Here is a 17,379-nt window from a genome sequence, read left to right on the forward strand (position 1 = left end):
CAGCATTCTTATTTCCTCCACAGACTACATGGTTATGTGCACAAGTACCTTTTCGTAATCCATTAAGTACTTTTAGTCATTAGGAAAACAGTTATTTATTTCCATCGATTGTCAAAGAATTTCCTTCATCAGTAACATGACTGCATTTGTAGAATATTCTCCCATCGTCTACAACAGCAGAAAAACAACTCCCTCTTCAGACAACTTGAAGGCACTCTAGTCTAATGATCATGCAACTGGACCGATCCCAAATGCCACCCTCCCTGCCGGCCAGAGCGGCGCTGCCCTCCCAGGCTCCATTACCGGGTACCCTCTAGTGGCTACCGAACAAAATTCATATTTTCCTGCTGAAGAGCGCATACAGGTCTGCCTTTGAGAAAGGGAAGCGCAGGGAAAAAAACAAGCCAAAGCAATCAAAGTAATTGCAAATTGCTTTATAAGAGTAAAGATTCCATTTACCATAAAATAACATTTCATTTTCACCTTAGCTATAGCCGCTGACACACGGACACTCACCGTTAACTTTCTGAGTATTCAAATCAGTAATAAAAGATATCGTGCTCCATTAAAGGAAATTAATTATTCGGCCTATCTACGTACATTTTAAAAGTCTAAGAAGGCAAAATAAAATAATGTAACAAACACTTCAGAAAGAAAATTCTGATCTGCTGGCAACTATTTATATAAGTTTACATTAAACGAACCAACATAAAGCAGTAACTTAGGAAACATTAGCTCCCATTTCCACAGGGACTAGAATTTTGTTAAATTAAAGTCATCACAACTGGGAGTTGTAAAATTCTGTATGTACTCAAGTGGTTCATGTACCACATCAGGGTTTTAAAAAACTTAACCACCTTCTTTTCAACAATGAGGTGCTGAGGTAGTTCATCCCAAAACTTACTAAAGCAGCAAAAGCACTTTGTATTTACTGATTGCAGATTCCTTCAAGGATACATGTGGCCTCATAAAAACCATACAAAACCAAATTATATAAGTAGAATTTATGGCAAGAAGACTTACCCAGAATGACTTGAAGAAGGAGGAGGCAGGTCAGGTGTTAGAACATAAAGACTATTATTTTTTGGCAAGTGTAGAGTTTTTAAAACAGTCTGAGGGGAGAAAAATCATTGTAAATATAAAATATTCACCAATTTTTATGTATTATTTTATTTCTTTCAATTATTGATGCTTCTTTATAATACCACCAAATGTTTGTTTTGAGATATACTTACTGTTAACTTAATAACATCCTTTTTGTAGGTGGGCCATGTTATACACAAAAAGAACACAAACTGAAGTGATTTGTCCTGATGTTTTTTTTGTAATGTTTTAGTTTTAGAGTTCCTTGTATGCCACCCAAGACATCTAACTCTGTCTGAAACGCACAATTCTTGTAGTGTAATCCCCACCCACAGATGCTCAGTTTGAAACTCCGAATTCAGTTAACTGAACACACAGTGGAAAAACTTACACTATCATCTACATCTCCAGTCTTCCATCCTTTTAACAGCATTTTAGATGCAGGAATCTGAAGTTCATTTTCTAGAATATGTTTGATATCTCCTAAAGAGAAAATAAAGAAAATATATAAATATACACACTCACTGATTTATTTCAAATAGTACTAAGTTGAAGCTAAAAAATAAGAGCAAGGAAAAATTTACTATGAAACTCATTTTTAATTTAGTTATTCTTGTAACATACATGTCGAACAGTAAATGACAAATGAATCTAAAAAAAATAAAAATAAATCACATAAAGCATGAATAATTGGAGAATCACATGAGGATCTGACGATTTAGATATATATTTGCATAGTTCTACACAGCGTATGCTAGACACACACATTTGCAGATGCATGCTATCTGGAGCGATGGACTTTGCCAGCAATAAAGAGGGTGCACATTTTTGATACCCAATTCCATTATTGATATTGCTGACCTAAAAAACTGGAATGTTCATACAATTTAACTGCTCTGATAGCTTTTCAATGTTTTGCGCATTTCAATGCTCTCCTCTCCCTGTAGTTATTACAGTCATAAAATAATTCAGGCTGGAAGATACCTCAGGAGCTCATCTAGCCCAAGCCCAGCTCAAAGGTCTAATTAAACCAGTTTAGTCAAGGATTTGTCCAGATGACTCTTGAACACCTTTAAAGATGGAAGTTTGAGAACTTCTCTGGCCAACCTGTTCCAGTACTTCACCACTCTCACAACTAAAAATAAAAATAAATAAATCCTTATCTTTAATAGGAATTTTCGATGTTGCAAATGGTGTCAATTGCCTCTCATCTTACTATTGTGCACCTCCAAGAAGAGTCTGGCTCCGTCTTCTCTGTGTCCACCCATTGGGTAGAATCATAGAATCGTTAGGGCTGGAAGGGACCTTCAAAGGTCATCTAGTCCAACCCCCCTGCAACGAACAGGGATATCTCCAACTAGAGATAGTTGGTAGATAGGGTAGTTGCAGACAGGTAAAGTCTCTACCTCTCCTCTTCCCCAGGCTGAATAAATCCAGTTCTCTGCGCCTCTCCTCCTATGTTGCCATGCGTACCAGTCCCCTGACTATCTTGCTGGCCTCTGCTGGACTCATTGCAGAATACCAATGTCTTTCTTGTACTGGGGACCTCAAAATTGGATGCAGTGCTCCAGATGCAGTCTTGCAAGTGCTGAACAGAGGGGAATAATTATTTCCCTGGATCCAATGGCTACACTCCTGCTAACACCTAGGACGTGGCTGGCCGCCTTCACTGCAAGGGCACACAGCTGATGAATCCCTAGACCTCTTTTTCACAAAGTTGCTTTCTAGCTTGTCAGTCCTCAGCCAGTTATCAAATGGGATAACACGGAGTTATCCTACCCCACACGCAGGACTTCAACTTTGCTTTTTCTGAACTTCACGAGGCTCCTGTCTGCCCATTTCTCCAGGCTGTCTAGGGCCCTCTAAACAGCAGCCTTGCCTTCCAGGATATCAGTCACTTTCTCTGATCTGGTATTCTTTGTGAACTTGCCAAAAGCGCTCACCTTAACAACCAGATTTTCAGTAAAGCCATTAAGCAACACTGGCCCCAGGATCAACTGCTGAGAGATGTCCCTAAGCTCCTAACTGTTCACCACTCAGACCTTGAACCCAGCAGTCCAGGCAATTATCCACCTACTGTATCAGTCCACTTTTCCAGTCCTTATCTTAACAATATGACTATAAGAATATTACAGCAGAGTGTGTCAAAGGCCTTACTAAAGTCAAAGTGATATCCACCATTCTCCCCTTGTCCACCAAGCCAATCATCACATCATAAAAGGCAAAAAATGTTGATTAGGCACAATTTGCCCTTAGCAAATCTGTGCTGGTTGTTCCAAATCACCTTCTTTTCTTTTCCATGCTCAGAAAGGGCTTCCAGAAAGATTTTCTTCATAATCTTCCCATAGGCCAAGTTCAGCAATTGCCATTGAACAGTAGGCTTACTTTTTCCTCAGCCTTTGTTTTCATGCTGATGTACTTACAGAAGCCCTTCTAACCCCTCAGTGGTTTCAGTTCCACCTGAGCTTTGGTCTAATTCCAAACCTGCATACTCTGGCAACATCTCTGTATTCCTCCTGGGCAGCCCCATCACTACCTTCCACCTTCTGTGTACTTTCTTTCTACATTTAGCTTAGTCATAAATTCTTTGTTCTTCTGTGCTGGCCTTCTGCCCTTGCTTGCTCCTCTTTCTGCATGTTGGAAGGGACTGTTCTTTTGCTTTGAAGAGGTTGTCCTTGAAGATCAACAAGCTCTCTTGGGCCCCTTTGCCCTCAGGGCAGTCTCTCATGGGACCCTGCCAGGCAGATCCCTGTAAAAGTCAAAAATCTTCTTTCCTGAAGTCCACCGTTGAAATTCTACTATTTGTCATGCTCATTTCTTCCAGGACTTTAAACACAAGGCTGCCTTCAATCTTCATATGCCAAGATACAGACAAAAGTTATACATTGACTGTTTCTGGCCTACAGCTTCATTGTTTATACCTGAAAAAAGTTACTAAGAAAAGAAAAAAAATACTATGGCTGCAAAATTCTGATTTGATTAGACTGTTATATCTGCTTTGCACAGATGCAACTCAGGGCAGTGCAGAGCATAACATGAAACACTAATCAGGAATTCAAACTAACCACCACTAGATGGCACCAGCCAATACCAAATCGAATGCTAAAAAGACAAATAAGGATCAAAAGTTTCAACATCACAGACATAAAGCTGCAGCACTGAAAATTGTTTTAATCAACTACTTCTTCATTTAGTTCCTTGCTTTGATCTGTATAGAGTCTTCACTAAAAAAAATCCAAACAAACAAACAAATCAACCCAAACCTCTTCATCCTTAGCAAAAGTAAATTAACTCACAGTTTGGGCAATGTAAAAAAATAACATGCTCTGCAATACAAACAACAGCATATTTCTAACATACTGTTACAAAATTCATCAGGTTTAGGAGAAAAAAAATAAAACTTATCAAAGAAATCTTAATTCGCACAAATAAGTCAAATTAAAATTCAAAAAAGAAGGTGATGATGCTCTTCACACTGGAAAGAATTCCTCTAAATCTTGTCACTAGTCCTGTACAGAAATAGATGCCATACAGATTGAAAAATGAAATGCCAAGATCATCCACTTGTTAGTAGATTGCATCTACACTAATCCTACCCCAAATTACATTTTCACGCCTCAACTTAATCAGTCATCTCCATTTTGTTTCTGAAGCAAGTTCACAAGAAAACTAGATTTCAAAATAAATATTTGATAGATCACTAACTTTTACAATGGATTAGTGAAATTTTGCTTTTTTAAAGCTGCAAAGAGATTTGAAAATGGCTAGTAGCTGTGGAGGCTGCATTTTCTGGGGGATTGTTTTCTTCTTTGAGAGGTTTTGCTTTGCTTTGGGTTTTTTTTTAGGATTTGGATTTTTGATGTTGGGTCAGTTTTGTTTGGGTTTTTTTAACAATTTTACCACAACAGTTTTTATTTCTTTTTTACAAATCCTTACCAACTGTGGAGCTGTCTTCAAGTACTACATCCACATTTCTGTCTCTGTACTCAACCCTGAAGTCAAGCATTCGAGGTTGTCTTTCCACTATTTGTCTAGATGGCACTACATGGCGAAACGCTGAGGATGAGGAAGGAGGTGAAGAAGCTGCTGTAGAATGACTTGTGGGGCCATACGCTGGTCCATGTAAAGTCTCTCCACCGTACTCACTGAAAGATATGCACACAGGAGGTTTAAACAGAACAGCTTGATACGTTTAAATGAAAGTTAGCAAAGCAAAATGAACAATATCATTCACTTACTATGGTCCACAGCACACACCTCTTGAATAAACTACACTGCTATATCTGAAAAAATTGTTTCATTAATAATTAGAAAATAGCTTCATATCAGCAATATTAATATTTCAATGACTCAAATGCTATAGGAGAACAGCTTAGATGATAAACAGGCATTTAAACCATTATTTCAGTCTAAAGTTCACTTTGTAATCAATATCAGAATTATCTTGAGAAGCAGCATTATTTCCAGTTCCATGAGTGCTGTGACCATATAAAAACTGGCACCATGGCAACCACCAGCTTTCTACATCATTAAGCTAGTATCATATGGAAATGAGAGTAAGAAATAAAGCTTAAAATACTGCACATGTATTGGTATTTTCCAACACCAAATTAGTGGAAACAAGTCAGATATGAAAACAGTTATGTACTTACAGTAAATAAATCAGGATAATGAGGTATATATTGCAAAAACACACCTAGAAGTACAACAGTAACGCAACGCTGAATTCTAGCTTGCCTTTAAGTTCAAAATCCTTCAAAGTCTCCTAGACATTCATATAAGGATGTCTCCTTACCTGACTCAAGGATACATACAAGCATTACAGGGTCAGAATAAATTGGGAAACCCTTACTACCCAGAAGCACTTCATCTTCCTCAGTGAGCCTCTCCACAAAAAGCATGAAACTGGGATTAGAAACAAAGGTAACAAAACATGAAATTTAAGGAATGTTACGCCAGGCCAAAAAAAACTATGATGTACAGAAAGTAAATTTGGAAGGCGAGAAACTTCACAGGGCAAGCCTAGACCTTTGCCATGTAGATGCTCTGATCAGGGAGGTCCTGGGCAGTTACAGGATACCATGAAGGAAGATGCAAACTAATAAAATGTATGCACTAGAAGAATGGAAGCCAAGCAAAGAAGGATTTAGGAAATGCTGAGACGCAAGTTGCCTCATTTCTATTCTTAAACACAACTTATTTGAAAAATGCATTCTGCTCTTCTTGAAGATACCATGAGATCTGTCAATGGAAATGCTTCTCATAGCAAGTTAAGTCTGTGATCTAGAGGAGGCCTGAACTTAAAAAAGCGTTAAGTGTGGATGACATGCACGTCACAGAAGCGCCAAAGTTATATAGAGCTATTGCAAATCCCATCACTGTGCATTCCACACTTGAAAAACATGTTATGCTTGTAAAACAAGGGGCTCCTTCACTTCTCACATTAGCAAGCTCAAAAGGATCAATTCCCAGCTACGAAGACCCACACTCAAAGACCCACGCTCAAAGGTCAAAGACCCACTTCAGAGGTCTAAAGAGGACAGGAAAGAGTCTTATTTTCAGGCTTTAAAATAGTATAAATACTGAGTGATAAGTTATTGTCTCAATCTGATGTCCAGCTATGAATTAAGTACTATAACCATTTTGCTAGCAGACCTAAGAAACAACGACAATCCTGATTCTGAGAATTGTATTTTGTTCTGTTGGGTTTTTTTAAACAAAAGCAGCTTTTTTTTGTTTTTAAACAAAACTTTTTTTTTCCTTCAATAAATTAACTTACTTCAAGTCCAGTTGTATTAATTCTATTTGATTCCACCACAAAAGGTATCCTACATATCTGACTAGCAAACCCTAATGGAACATAAAAATCCTCGTATCAGTAAAGAAAGCCTCATCTGAAAACCACTGGAAAGTCTTCTGAGCCTCCTTTTAAACCTCTTCCATTGAAAGAAAAAAAAAAAAAAAGACACATTTGACCGTCTAATCATTTCTAAAAATGAATAAACTAATGATGAAGAAAGCTGAAAGTGGACGCTGGACCAGCTTGCTATTCAAGTCCGGCACAACCACTCCCCAACTCCTCTTCCCTGACCAAATGCTTCCTAATATTCTGGTATTTTGAATATAAATGCTTTGAGGTCAAGATTTATCAACATAGGTAGAAAGAGTGCTCAACACAACCAAGACTTGATCTCAAATGGACTAGGTAGGCCTTATGGTAAATAAACAGTTTTCTAGTAACTTTACAACAAATAAGATTTTATCCTGAACCAAAAACTGACTCTATTTAATGAAAGCTTTAGCAAGCATTGACAGAGATGCCAAAATATCACTTTACCTACATTATGTATCTTCTCCATCATTAAAATAAACTTTTTAAAATAGTATATTGAGTATTTTTCTAAGTGAAATTTTAAATGCTATTTTACTGTCTCTCTCAAGTAGTTCAATTCCTGTTCTGCTGTTTTCAATTGCCTCATCAGCACTTAGGAGCTCATGCTTCATTGACTTCAAGATATACAGGCATCAGTATACAAGCCAAAATTTAATTCAGAAGCTAAAAGAAAATCAAAATTTTAGAAGGGAGCAACCTAACATTACCTAACACAGTATATGCTGCCTGTAATTCAATTTAAATACATATATATTTAAATTTATATATAATTTAATATATAATTATATATTATACATCTATAATTTAAATATATCTAAAAATATTAACTTTTTTTGGCAGGGGACAAAGAAGCATGGAATATTAATACCTTTAAAAACGCGTAAGGAAAAAGATAATACTTAGTCAGGAATATCTGTAGATTTGCGTTGCAGATTTTTAGAACTTAGCAGAAAAAAACTAAGCTCTGACTTCCAAGAAAGCATACCAAAATCCAGACTCATTAAAGAGACAATCCCGCATAGAATGACCCAACAACCAAATAACTGAAAATAAAAAATAACTAATTTGAATAGGTGTTTGAGCTGGTCCTCCATCAGTATGGGAAAAATTGAATGTTAAATCAGTTTTGCCAGGAATTAAATTTGTGGTTCCAGAAACTGCTTTAATGAAGAATTACATCATCTTCTTAGGATTCTGGAACAAAACCATAACTATTACCCAGCATCATCCTCTGTGTGTACCACTCCGTCTTCTGCGCTTACCTTTGTAGAATGCCATTTTCTTGTGGTATTACACCATTTATAGCTTCCTGAAAAGAGAAAACAAATTTTGAGTCAAGCATACAGAGTTAATAAAAATAAACCAGAACTACTATAATATGTTTTAAAGAGTGATTAGCTTGCTTTAAAATATGCCATAAAACGTTCTCCATTCAATGAATATATTCTTGGTAAATGATACTGTCATTAAAGTACCTGCTTGAAATAAAAACTGTATTTAAGTGGAAACCAACATGAACAGGAGTTCAGACTCCTATATGCGCGTGATGGATTTCCCAGGTGGAATGCAGGGGAACAAACTGCTTGGCCCATGCTCAGTAAATCTAACGCTTCGCACACTCGGCACATACATGCGGCGAACACACTGCTTTCGGAAACACCGAGCTAACTGTGCACAGACAAGGTGGTCAGACAGCACGTGCACAGAAAACCTGATGTCTCCTATAAGTATCAGACCTGCACAAACCTGCACAGCTGCGCATGCAGTGCCCGTTGCGAGTGTTCACGAATTGCTGAAGTCGGCGCGAAGGGCTACGCAACAGCGCACGTGCCTCCATCACACCTGCACCTTCCAGACCCTCCTTCTAGCTCATGCACACAAGTGCCATCTAGGCTCTTCAGAGTCTTCAAGCGCCAGGGAATCACAGAAACGACTACCTCCAAAATTCAAACAACCTTCAGGTAGTAAAGGAAGTATTTTTAAAGTAAGGTTTATGAGGTTAAATATGACCCCATGCTGTCCTGATCATCCAAATAAATCAAACATTATTCATAGGTGTGTAAGCACAAACCTGGCAGGTTGCATTCAGATTTGGTCTTATTTGAAATTAGAGAGTTCTCACCTATAAAAATATCCTAATGAAATCTACCTCATATCAAAATGCATTATGTTTAAAATAGCCACAACACAGCCCAGTTGCAAGTTCAAAACCCCACTTCTGAAAAAATGGTCTTCTCAGCCTGTTACAGCATTGCTCCATTCTATAGTGCAGAAAGTTTTAATGCATTTCCAGCACATCTGATGCTATAGAAGTTTGTATAAACTTTGAAATTATATGTAAGTCAGGATGAGGGAAAAACTTGGAAAGCAAATAAGACTCTCTTCAGCAGTATTTCAAAGACAACTTATTTCAGACTGCTGTATTCCAGTAAAAAAAAAAGTGTTTTAAAATCATCTTTTTGCTAAGATTTTTTAGATTTAAGGGGCAGTGAAAGTGGTACTATGTGAGCTGGTGAAGATGACTTACACATTTTACTCTTCAGCTGTTTAAACTCTGTTCTAATTATTGTTAGAAGCCATGAGAGTAAAGATGTCTTACCTAACTTCAGACTTTTAATCCTAGCCCAGCTGTGGGCAGATAAAGTGGAATAGCATAGAAAGGAATTTGATAAGGAATGAGAAAGAATCAAACAAAAATCTAGAGTGGAAAAAAAACAGAACTCCAAATACAAATTCTATTTCTGCCCTTATAATGATCTTTGTAATCACTATTGTGTTCACAGGTACATATTTGTTAGGCTTAACAGTGAGATTAAAGAGAGCTTGTAGCATTCCACTAATCTGCATTTTCTACTGTACCACCAGCACTTCATAAATTTCTACTATCATAACTTCTAATATCACTAATATCCGTTCTCCTATGTCAGATGTACCTGGCCTGTTGGCCAGTGTACCTGGTGAATGAGTGTCTGGTCCCTGATGAAGAGGAGAACACTGACTGGTACCCTAGAAGGACAGAGTCATGTACTGCAACACAACTATGGACAGTTATCATCTATCGACATCATTTTTACAAATTTACATTAAATGTACAGCTCAAGTAAGTGCTTAAAAACCACAAAACCAGACAAGATCAAGATTTAAACACTATGTTTTCTTTTTCTCTTAATATATAATCATTAATTTTCACAATTTCCATTAATAGTTAAGGTTACAAAGAGTCAAAAGAGTATTACTGTTGAACTCAGCTAAGTAACTATGATATCATAATAAGCTTCCCCATGTATTTAGAGACAAATATTGCATAAATAATAGCAAAAAAGGCAGACAAGGAAAAGGGTCACAGGCATCTAAGCTACAGCAACTACCCATGAGGCTGTTTCAAATTACAGTGAAGACAAAACTTCCTACCAGATCAGTTTTTAAATCAGTTTATCCGCTGTGCATGGCAATAATCAGTGGTTTCTTTTTAACAACATGTCTCATTTATCATCATTGTGGTTTCTGCAGTCATGCATAGCTCTTCGTCATGTTTATCTAATAAACCTCCAGGAAAAAGTGGGAGGTTTTGGTTTATTTGGGTTCTTCTGGATTGGCTTCCTCCCCCAATACTCTTCAGCAACACACACTTCATTCTTGTCAATCAACAGGTAACGTTAGTTGAAAGCCAAAAACATCCTTTATTTTGCATCCGTAGAATACAGAGAGCAAATACAGGGTTTTGTACTACAGGGCCAACACTAATAGTTATGTCTTGGTGCAACAGAATTATCTTTACTCTGAGAAACGGAAGCTGTTTCAGCTACAAAGAAATATAGCAGTGTGTGGCATTTCCACACTTTTTCTGTCAAAGTTCATGTCTCAGTCTCAGAGGATTATATCAGCTCAAACTTTTTCTAAGCCTAGCTAGAGGGGTTAAATACAATAGAGGTTCTAAGCTATTTTCTTTAAAACTGAATAACTCACTTCTTTACATCCCCATCATAAACTTGATGACATTTAAGAGGCACAGTAGTCAGAAAACAGCAGCAGCATTATGTACCTTTTTGATGGAAAGACCTCTATTAACCACACAGTAAAAATAAAGAGTCTGGACACTGTTTGTTAAGCAAGATGGAAGACTAAAATTATGTAGACAGCAAATGGTAGCAGTGCACATGTAGATATTGCATAAATATTAAATACCCATGTTCTTACAAGACATCTATAAGTAGATCCTGCAAAGAAAACAAGAAAAAGGAACAACCATCTGCTTTAGAATTTCATAGGAAGAAGGTTGTGACTTAAAAAAAAGAAGAATGTTATTAAGGTAAGATCTGTTCCAGGCTGTTCTTCCCCAGTGTCAGTCCCCTTTGAGAGAGGATCAGGTCTCTATGGTTAAGCAAACATTTGAAGATTTTTTTTTTTTTTTTTTCCAAACAGGGATCATTTGATCATCAAAAACAGCCTGTGTGACTAATATAGAGTAATTAAAATACGTATTATCCTTGAAACAATTTTAATAACAGGTGCAGTAAATCTATTCATGGGTTATTAAATATAAAGATACCATGCCTGGCTCAGAAAATTTCTTCAGCTCCCAATAACCTGTTGCTGAGAGTGCTACCAGGGCAGTAGTGCTCCGTGTTTACGCTGTTCTCACACTGTGCATATCCACGAGTGTCACTGCTGGATACTGGGCACTGCAGCTTCAACAGGTATTTACCTATTGTACTGCTATCTCTATTTAAAGTGTGAAGCTCACTTTAAGTGGAAAATTACAGGGGTTTCATAAGATTTTCTTCCCAAAGCTAAGAATCTTAGTATGTCTCAGTACTACCCATATACAACCTCTACTGCAACACTGCTCAAACTTGGAAGAGAAGAATAGAAGCAAGGATATAGTTACTGTTTTCATTACAATATTCAAACAACTACCAGGCCCACAACTTACTGTAGGAAATTACAAGCCAAATTTAGTTATTCTTGATTTATACATTTTGTTTAGAGGTATCAGCCATAGATCCAGGAATTAAAACAGCTTATTTAAAAATTTATTAAGGCCTGCGTGACCTGATCTAATTGGACCTGCTTTTGACCAGACTGCCATCCAGAAGTAACTTCTAACCTTAAGTACTCTACAACTCCATCATCCAACAGTATAAGATATATCGATAAACATTACTGAGAATCCTGTTCATTTTAATGAATGAGAAGACAGGAATATGATACTGGACCAAGGAGGGCCAATTACAAGAGTTCAAAGTAACAATACTTTTTTTGAGTGTTTCAACAGCAAGCTTCCAGTATCAAAATATATTGAATCCAACTTTTTTGTTGTTTCCCACAAACACAGGAAACAGTAAAGCAATAGGATTAATAAAAGGTTACAAAATTCATTAGTAGTTTAGGCAACACAGAAACTCTGCAGTATTCTACAAACAGACTGAAATTATTTAAGTGCCTAAAGAACACTGTGAAGCAGACTGAAATGTAAAGCTTTTCCTCAAGGGAATATTAACGTAAACAGACTAGATAGTCACTTTAAGTCAGAACTATCTTTTATGAGCACAAATCAGTGTTAGTGAGAAAAACAAGAACCACCACTTCTTAATAACCTGATGAAGTAACGTTGATGTCTTCTCTCAAAATACAAAATTATTGTACCAACCATTTAAAAGCAATTGAGCACATCTTACAGTGACTCTCATGCCAGGTGAATGAGCGTCCATCTGATGAATAATTATAGAATCATAGAATGGTTTGGGTTGGAAGGGACAATAAAGATCATCTAGTTCCAACCCCCTGCCATGACATCTTCCACTAGAACAGGTTACTCAAAGCCTCATGAACACTTTCAGGGATGGGGCATCGACAACTTCTCTGGGCAACCTGTTCCAGTACCTCACCACCCTCAAAGTGAAGAATTTCTTCCTTATATCTAATCTAAATCTACCCTTTTCACTCTTGTCCTATTGCTACATTCCCTTGTGAAAAGTTCCTATCCAGCTTTCTTGTAAGCCCCATTTAAGTACTGGAAGGCTGCTAATTATGAACACGGTATATTAGATAGCACAAAACCTACACTTCTGATTTTAAAACTCTTGGTGGTTATCACGAAGTTGGAAAACAGACTGGATTTGCCAATCATATTATTTAAACGCAGAGGTCTACATATACTGATGGTATATTTAAATGAGGCAAGGAATTCTTTCCTCCTCATGAACTATAGATGGGAGGTTTTACTTAAAGAATTTAAAAGTGATGTTTAGATGAACTATCTTAAGAGTTTAAAAGCAGGCCCAGACAAAAGCACAGTTAAAGGCTTTTGCGATGGGTAAGGTGGAAGATCTTCCTCCGCGGCCACCTCTTGTTCCCTCTCCTTCCCAATCTCCATACTACACAAGGGTTTGGGCTGCCAGATACAGATCTTACCCTAGATATAGACCCTTTAAAACTTTTCACGTTCAAAACTCTACCCCAAAGAAAAGGAAGAGCAATCAGGCTCCCGTCTGATGTGCAGGAATTATGGAATCTTCTCAGGAAACAAGCTGGGCATCTTGTATGAGTGAAATAAATCTCAAGAAGCACAACATAAGATTAACTTTCCAAAACAGGGTATCGGAAAACCCATCTCCAAGCAAAAGAAGAAAGCAAGTTCAAGCAGCATGATGCTGGAAGAACAACTCTTTCAGAAGAAGAGTCTAGAGAGACGTAAATACCGTGCACATGTGAAAGCTGCGTGACTTTCATTGAGATAAATAACTGTATCAGCTTAATGCAACCAGTACAAGTTTATGTATGAATCATCTTACACAAAATTTCAAAGGCCTTATTTAGGTTTGACTGAATTCAGCAAGTTAACATCACTTCAGTCTACTTAAAGGCCACATAGTGCTTTACATTTGTTTGGCTAAAAATTGAGGTTTACGTTAAACACAACACACAAATGAGACACAGACACAGGGTAATAAGGGCTGCCATAGCAGATGATTTAATCCAAAATCCAAAGATGTCCAACAAAACAGTATCAACTGATTCAGAAAGTCTCAGGGAAATATAATGGAGTAACTTGCTCATGGGGCACTTTCTTCCAACCTCCCTTACTCCCTTACTTCTGTAAGTCTGACACGTTCAGATTTCTAGTAATTTTAATTTTTTTGTTGCATTCCACTTAATGTAATAGCCACATAACCCACATTTAATTATTTCCACGAAACTCAGTAAGAGGTTTCTTTGACGAAAGGATTCATTTACTGCAACTTTCAAAACACTATATTCTTCCCCAAATGCTACAACTCATAGATTTTACTTTTGTTTTAAAATGTCTCATAAGCCAAAAAAAAAAAAAATCTGCATTTTGTGTCTTTCCTGCTCTTTTTCCCTTTTCTTCCTACTACATATTTAACATCTCCTTGATATGAAAACAATTTCTCTCAAATCACAAATTTAGAAAGTTGACGTCATGCTGTTTTCTGCATTACCAGAAGTAAAGATAGCTCACCATCTTTGAGGAAGGAGTGCTAGCAGCTTTTAGGATTACATTTTGAAATACAAACAAAAAATTGTTGTTTTGTTGTTTCCCATGACAAAACAAATAGACATCTATTTTAGTATTTGACTGACCCTTTCAGCATTTAAGTTTTGATTTATTTCTCATTCTGATTACAAAAGTAATTTAGTAATTTGAATGTAACACCAAAACCTACATACAAAACCTCACTATAGGGGGAGAGATGACACACAAGACTGTGTGGTTTTGAGGTCTGTAGAATAAAAAATGAAACCTGTTATATTTTGGAAATATCAGCCAGTATTCCTGTGTGTTATCAATCCATCCTGCTTGAGGATCACTCAAGATTTGTTAAGTTTAAACAAATTAAACATTATTTTTTGAAAGCTAGAAGTGTAATGAAATATATTAAAAAGGCCCTCATTAAGCAACCTAAAATACACTAGAAAATATATTTTTTTTTTTTTGTATTTTATGATCTATTTCCACAGCATCAAAAGGGTCATTTATATTACTCTGTTTACAACTGTAATTCCATTACAACTGATTCTGCTCCTACTTGAGCTAAATATGATATTCCCACTGAAATACAATATTCTTACTTTAATTTTGTTGCTTTCACATGACAAATTGCTTATCCTAAAGATTTAAAAACCTTTATTTTATTTAGTATTCAAAGAAAATAAATGGATGACAAAACTCCAAACACTTTGTACAATGGGGAGTTTAAAAAAAAAAAACAAACCACAACACAGAAGCATAAACCAAAACTGAACAAATATTATCCAGAGAGGAAAAAACAAATAATTAAATGATAAGGGATAAACGAAAGCATTTTGCGAGACAAAACATACATGAAAGGACCGAAAAAGCGAAAGTGAATTTTAAATTGCTTCCAAACTATAAATCTATGTGACAAAGGAACATACTTTTATATACAACAGTAAAGCAAAACAGGAGAAGTGCAAAGATTTATTAGTTCCTTTTGAGCATCAAAGTATTCCTTACAAAGAAACTAACTTGCAGGGTTTTGCAGGGTTCTGCTATACCCATCTATTTCAGTAATAACAGTAAATGTTTTGAAATAACGATCACCTAATAACTTTCCTTTTGGCAAATACTACGCTGGACTCGTGTTTTCAACAGAACTGGCAACAATAGGTACTGTCAGATGTAGATGTATTAAAACATTTGTTCTGACCTGCTGATACTGTGATTTCAGGAAACTGGATAAAGAGTATGCATAGACTTTTCATGTGATCAGTTTACAACAATAAAAAGTGGAAAATTTGGAAACAAACAGCAGAAGTTTTACTAACCGATGCTGACAAAAACACACTGCAGGTATTAACCAAATGATGCAGTCAACCTAGATTAATAAAGTAAAAGTTTACTGAAATCAGCTGTAATAAAATCACTTCTTTCTGCTCCAAGACATCAAGATTGTTTTATGAGATTCCCAAGCAGAGGAACACAGCTTCGTGCGGCTTTATGCAACTACCAAATCTTGTCTGTTACAGGCAAGTCTGCCATGTGTCATTCTAAACAAGAAATTCCGTAACACCTTCTCCAGAAATACCAATTATTATAGACCAGAGGCTTTTTACAAACAAGATACACAATCACCTTCCTACATACACAGCTACTTTGAAACCATTACTTTAACAAGCAACGACTGCTATGAGTTTAAGCTATAAATAATATTATTTGGTTAGGATTTTTAAATGAATGCAAGAATATTTACATTTTAAAATTACTAATTATGTCCCAGTAGTAACAGAAGTAACCTCTACCTTTGTTATCTTTGGCAGGTTTTTCAAGGCAAAGAAAAGAGTCAGCTTTTCCTGTAGCTTGTGTTATACTTGCTGGCATTTCCCCAGCTTTGCAAGTCTCAAAGTATTTCCAAGTGCTAGACGTGAAGTTACACCCACAAAGTTTTTACAGAATGCCAACATTTGTCCCCATCGTGGTTAAAATTTAACCAAAAGCTGTAATTGAACTACAATGAAATGTCTTCTATGCATTCTGCTTTATTTCAGCTTGCTTTCTTTACAACAAATATACTTCATTAAAAGCTGCAAAACAATAGAATTGCTAATAAAGCAAAAAATTAACATTTCATCAAAAAATGCCACATGAATATATTCATACAGATGATTCACTTCATCAGCAAGAGAGCACGCGTTGAAATAGTTTACAATTAGCACTCTAGATGTGGTTTCCCAGTTCTCCCTACTTCTTTGGTGGCTTCAGCAAACTTTTTCCTGTAGTTCCTACAATATGTCGAAATGCACTAGGAAGCCTTTCAACAGTTAGATATACTTCTATAATTCTGGGGAAAAAAACCTATGTTTTGCACAGTTCTTTAATTTTATATTGTCACTGCATGATTACACAAAGTGCAATCTCAATAATAAATTCATAACTGGATGTATTTTCCTAGTGCAATGAAAATAACTAACATGAACAGACTTATAAGAAGCTTATGGATCAGTATCTGTCCAAGCTGAAACTCAATCTCAGTAGGAATAAAGGAAAACAATCTATTCTGAACTATCCACTCAAAACTCATTCATATAGAATGGGAAGAGCAGACCATGACATGTCTGCTACTTTCTAACACACACACATCGTTATCTTGGCTCCAGTCGTTAATGTCACAGCTTTTTACACTAACATGGTTTCACCTTCTAACTTAACAGAAAGGAACGCTTCTCCTCGATATCAAAATATATTTTGTTACTCCTTAAAACATTAAGCTAGACAGCAAGAGGGCCAGATACAACAAAGGCTATGCCTGAAAAAATACCTATGTACTGAATTCCCACCTTTCCACCCTTCTCCTAATTTTTTTATGTAAATTTGAATGACAACACTATAATGTACAGGTTGGGGACAGCTACCCCACATT

At 36.5% G+C, this 17,379-nt stretch overlaps 1 protein-coding gene across 1 annotated transcript in view; it reads right to left on the reverse strand.

Moving 5' to 3' along the window:
* Positions 1–17,379, reverse strand: part of FAF1 (Fas associated factor 1) — a 169,608-nt gene that overhangs the window by 123,216 nt on the left and 29,013 nt on the right. Inside the window, exons 3-6 of the mRNA XM_009990349.2 lie at positions 8,239–8,285; positions 5,020–5,228; positions 1,475–1,566; positions 1,024–1,112 (exon numbers count right to left, since the gene is read on the reverse strand). Coding sequence (XP_009988651.2) covers positions 1,024–1,112; positions 1,475–1,566; positions 5,020–5,228; positions 8,239–8,285 — 437 coding nt within the window. The remainder of the gene's footprint in view (positions 1–1,023; positions 1,113–1,474; positions 1,567–5,019; positions 5,229–8,238; positions 8,286–17,379) is intronic.

The sequence above is a fragment of the Tauraco erythrolophus genome, chromosome 10 (assembly GCF_009769465.1).
Source record: "Tauraco erythrolophus isolate bTauEry1 chromosome 10, bTauEry1.pri, whole genome shotgun sequence".
Classification (NCBI taxonomy): Eukaryota; Metazoa; Chordata; class Aves; order Musophagiformes; family Musophagidae; genus Tauraco; species Tauraco erythrolophus.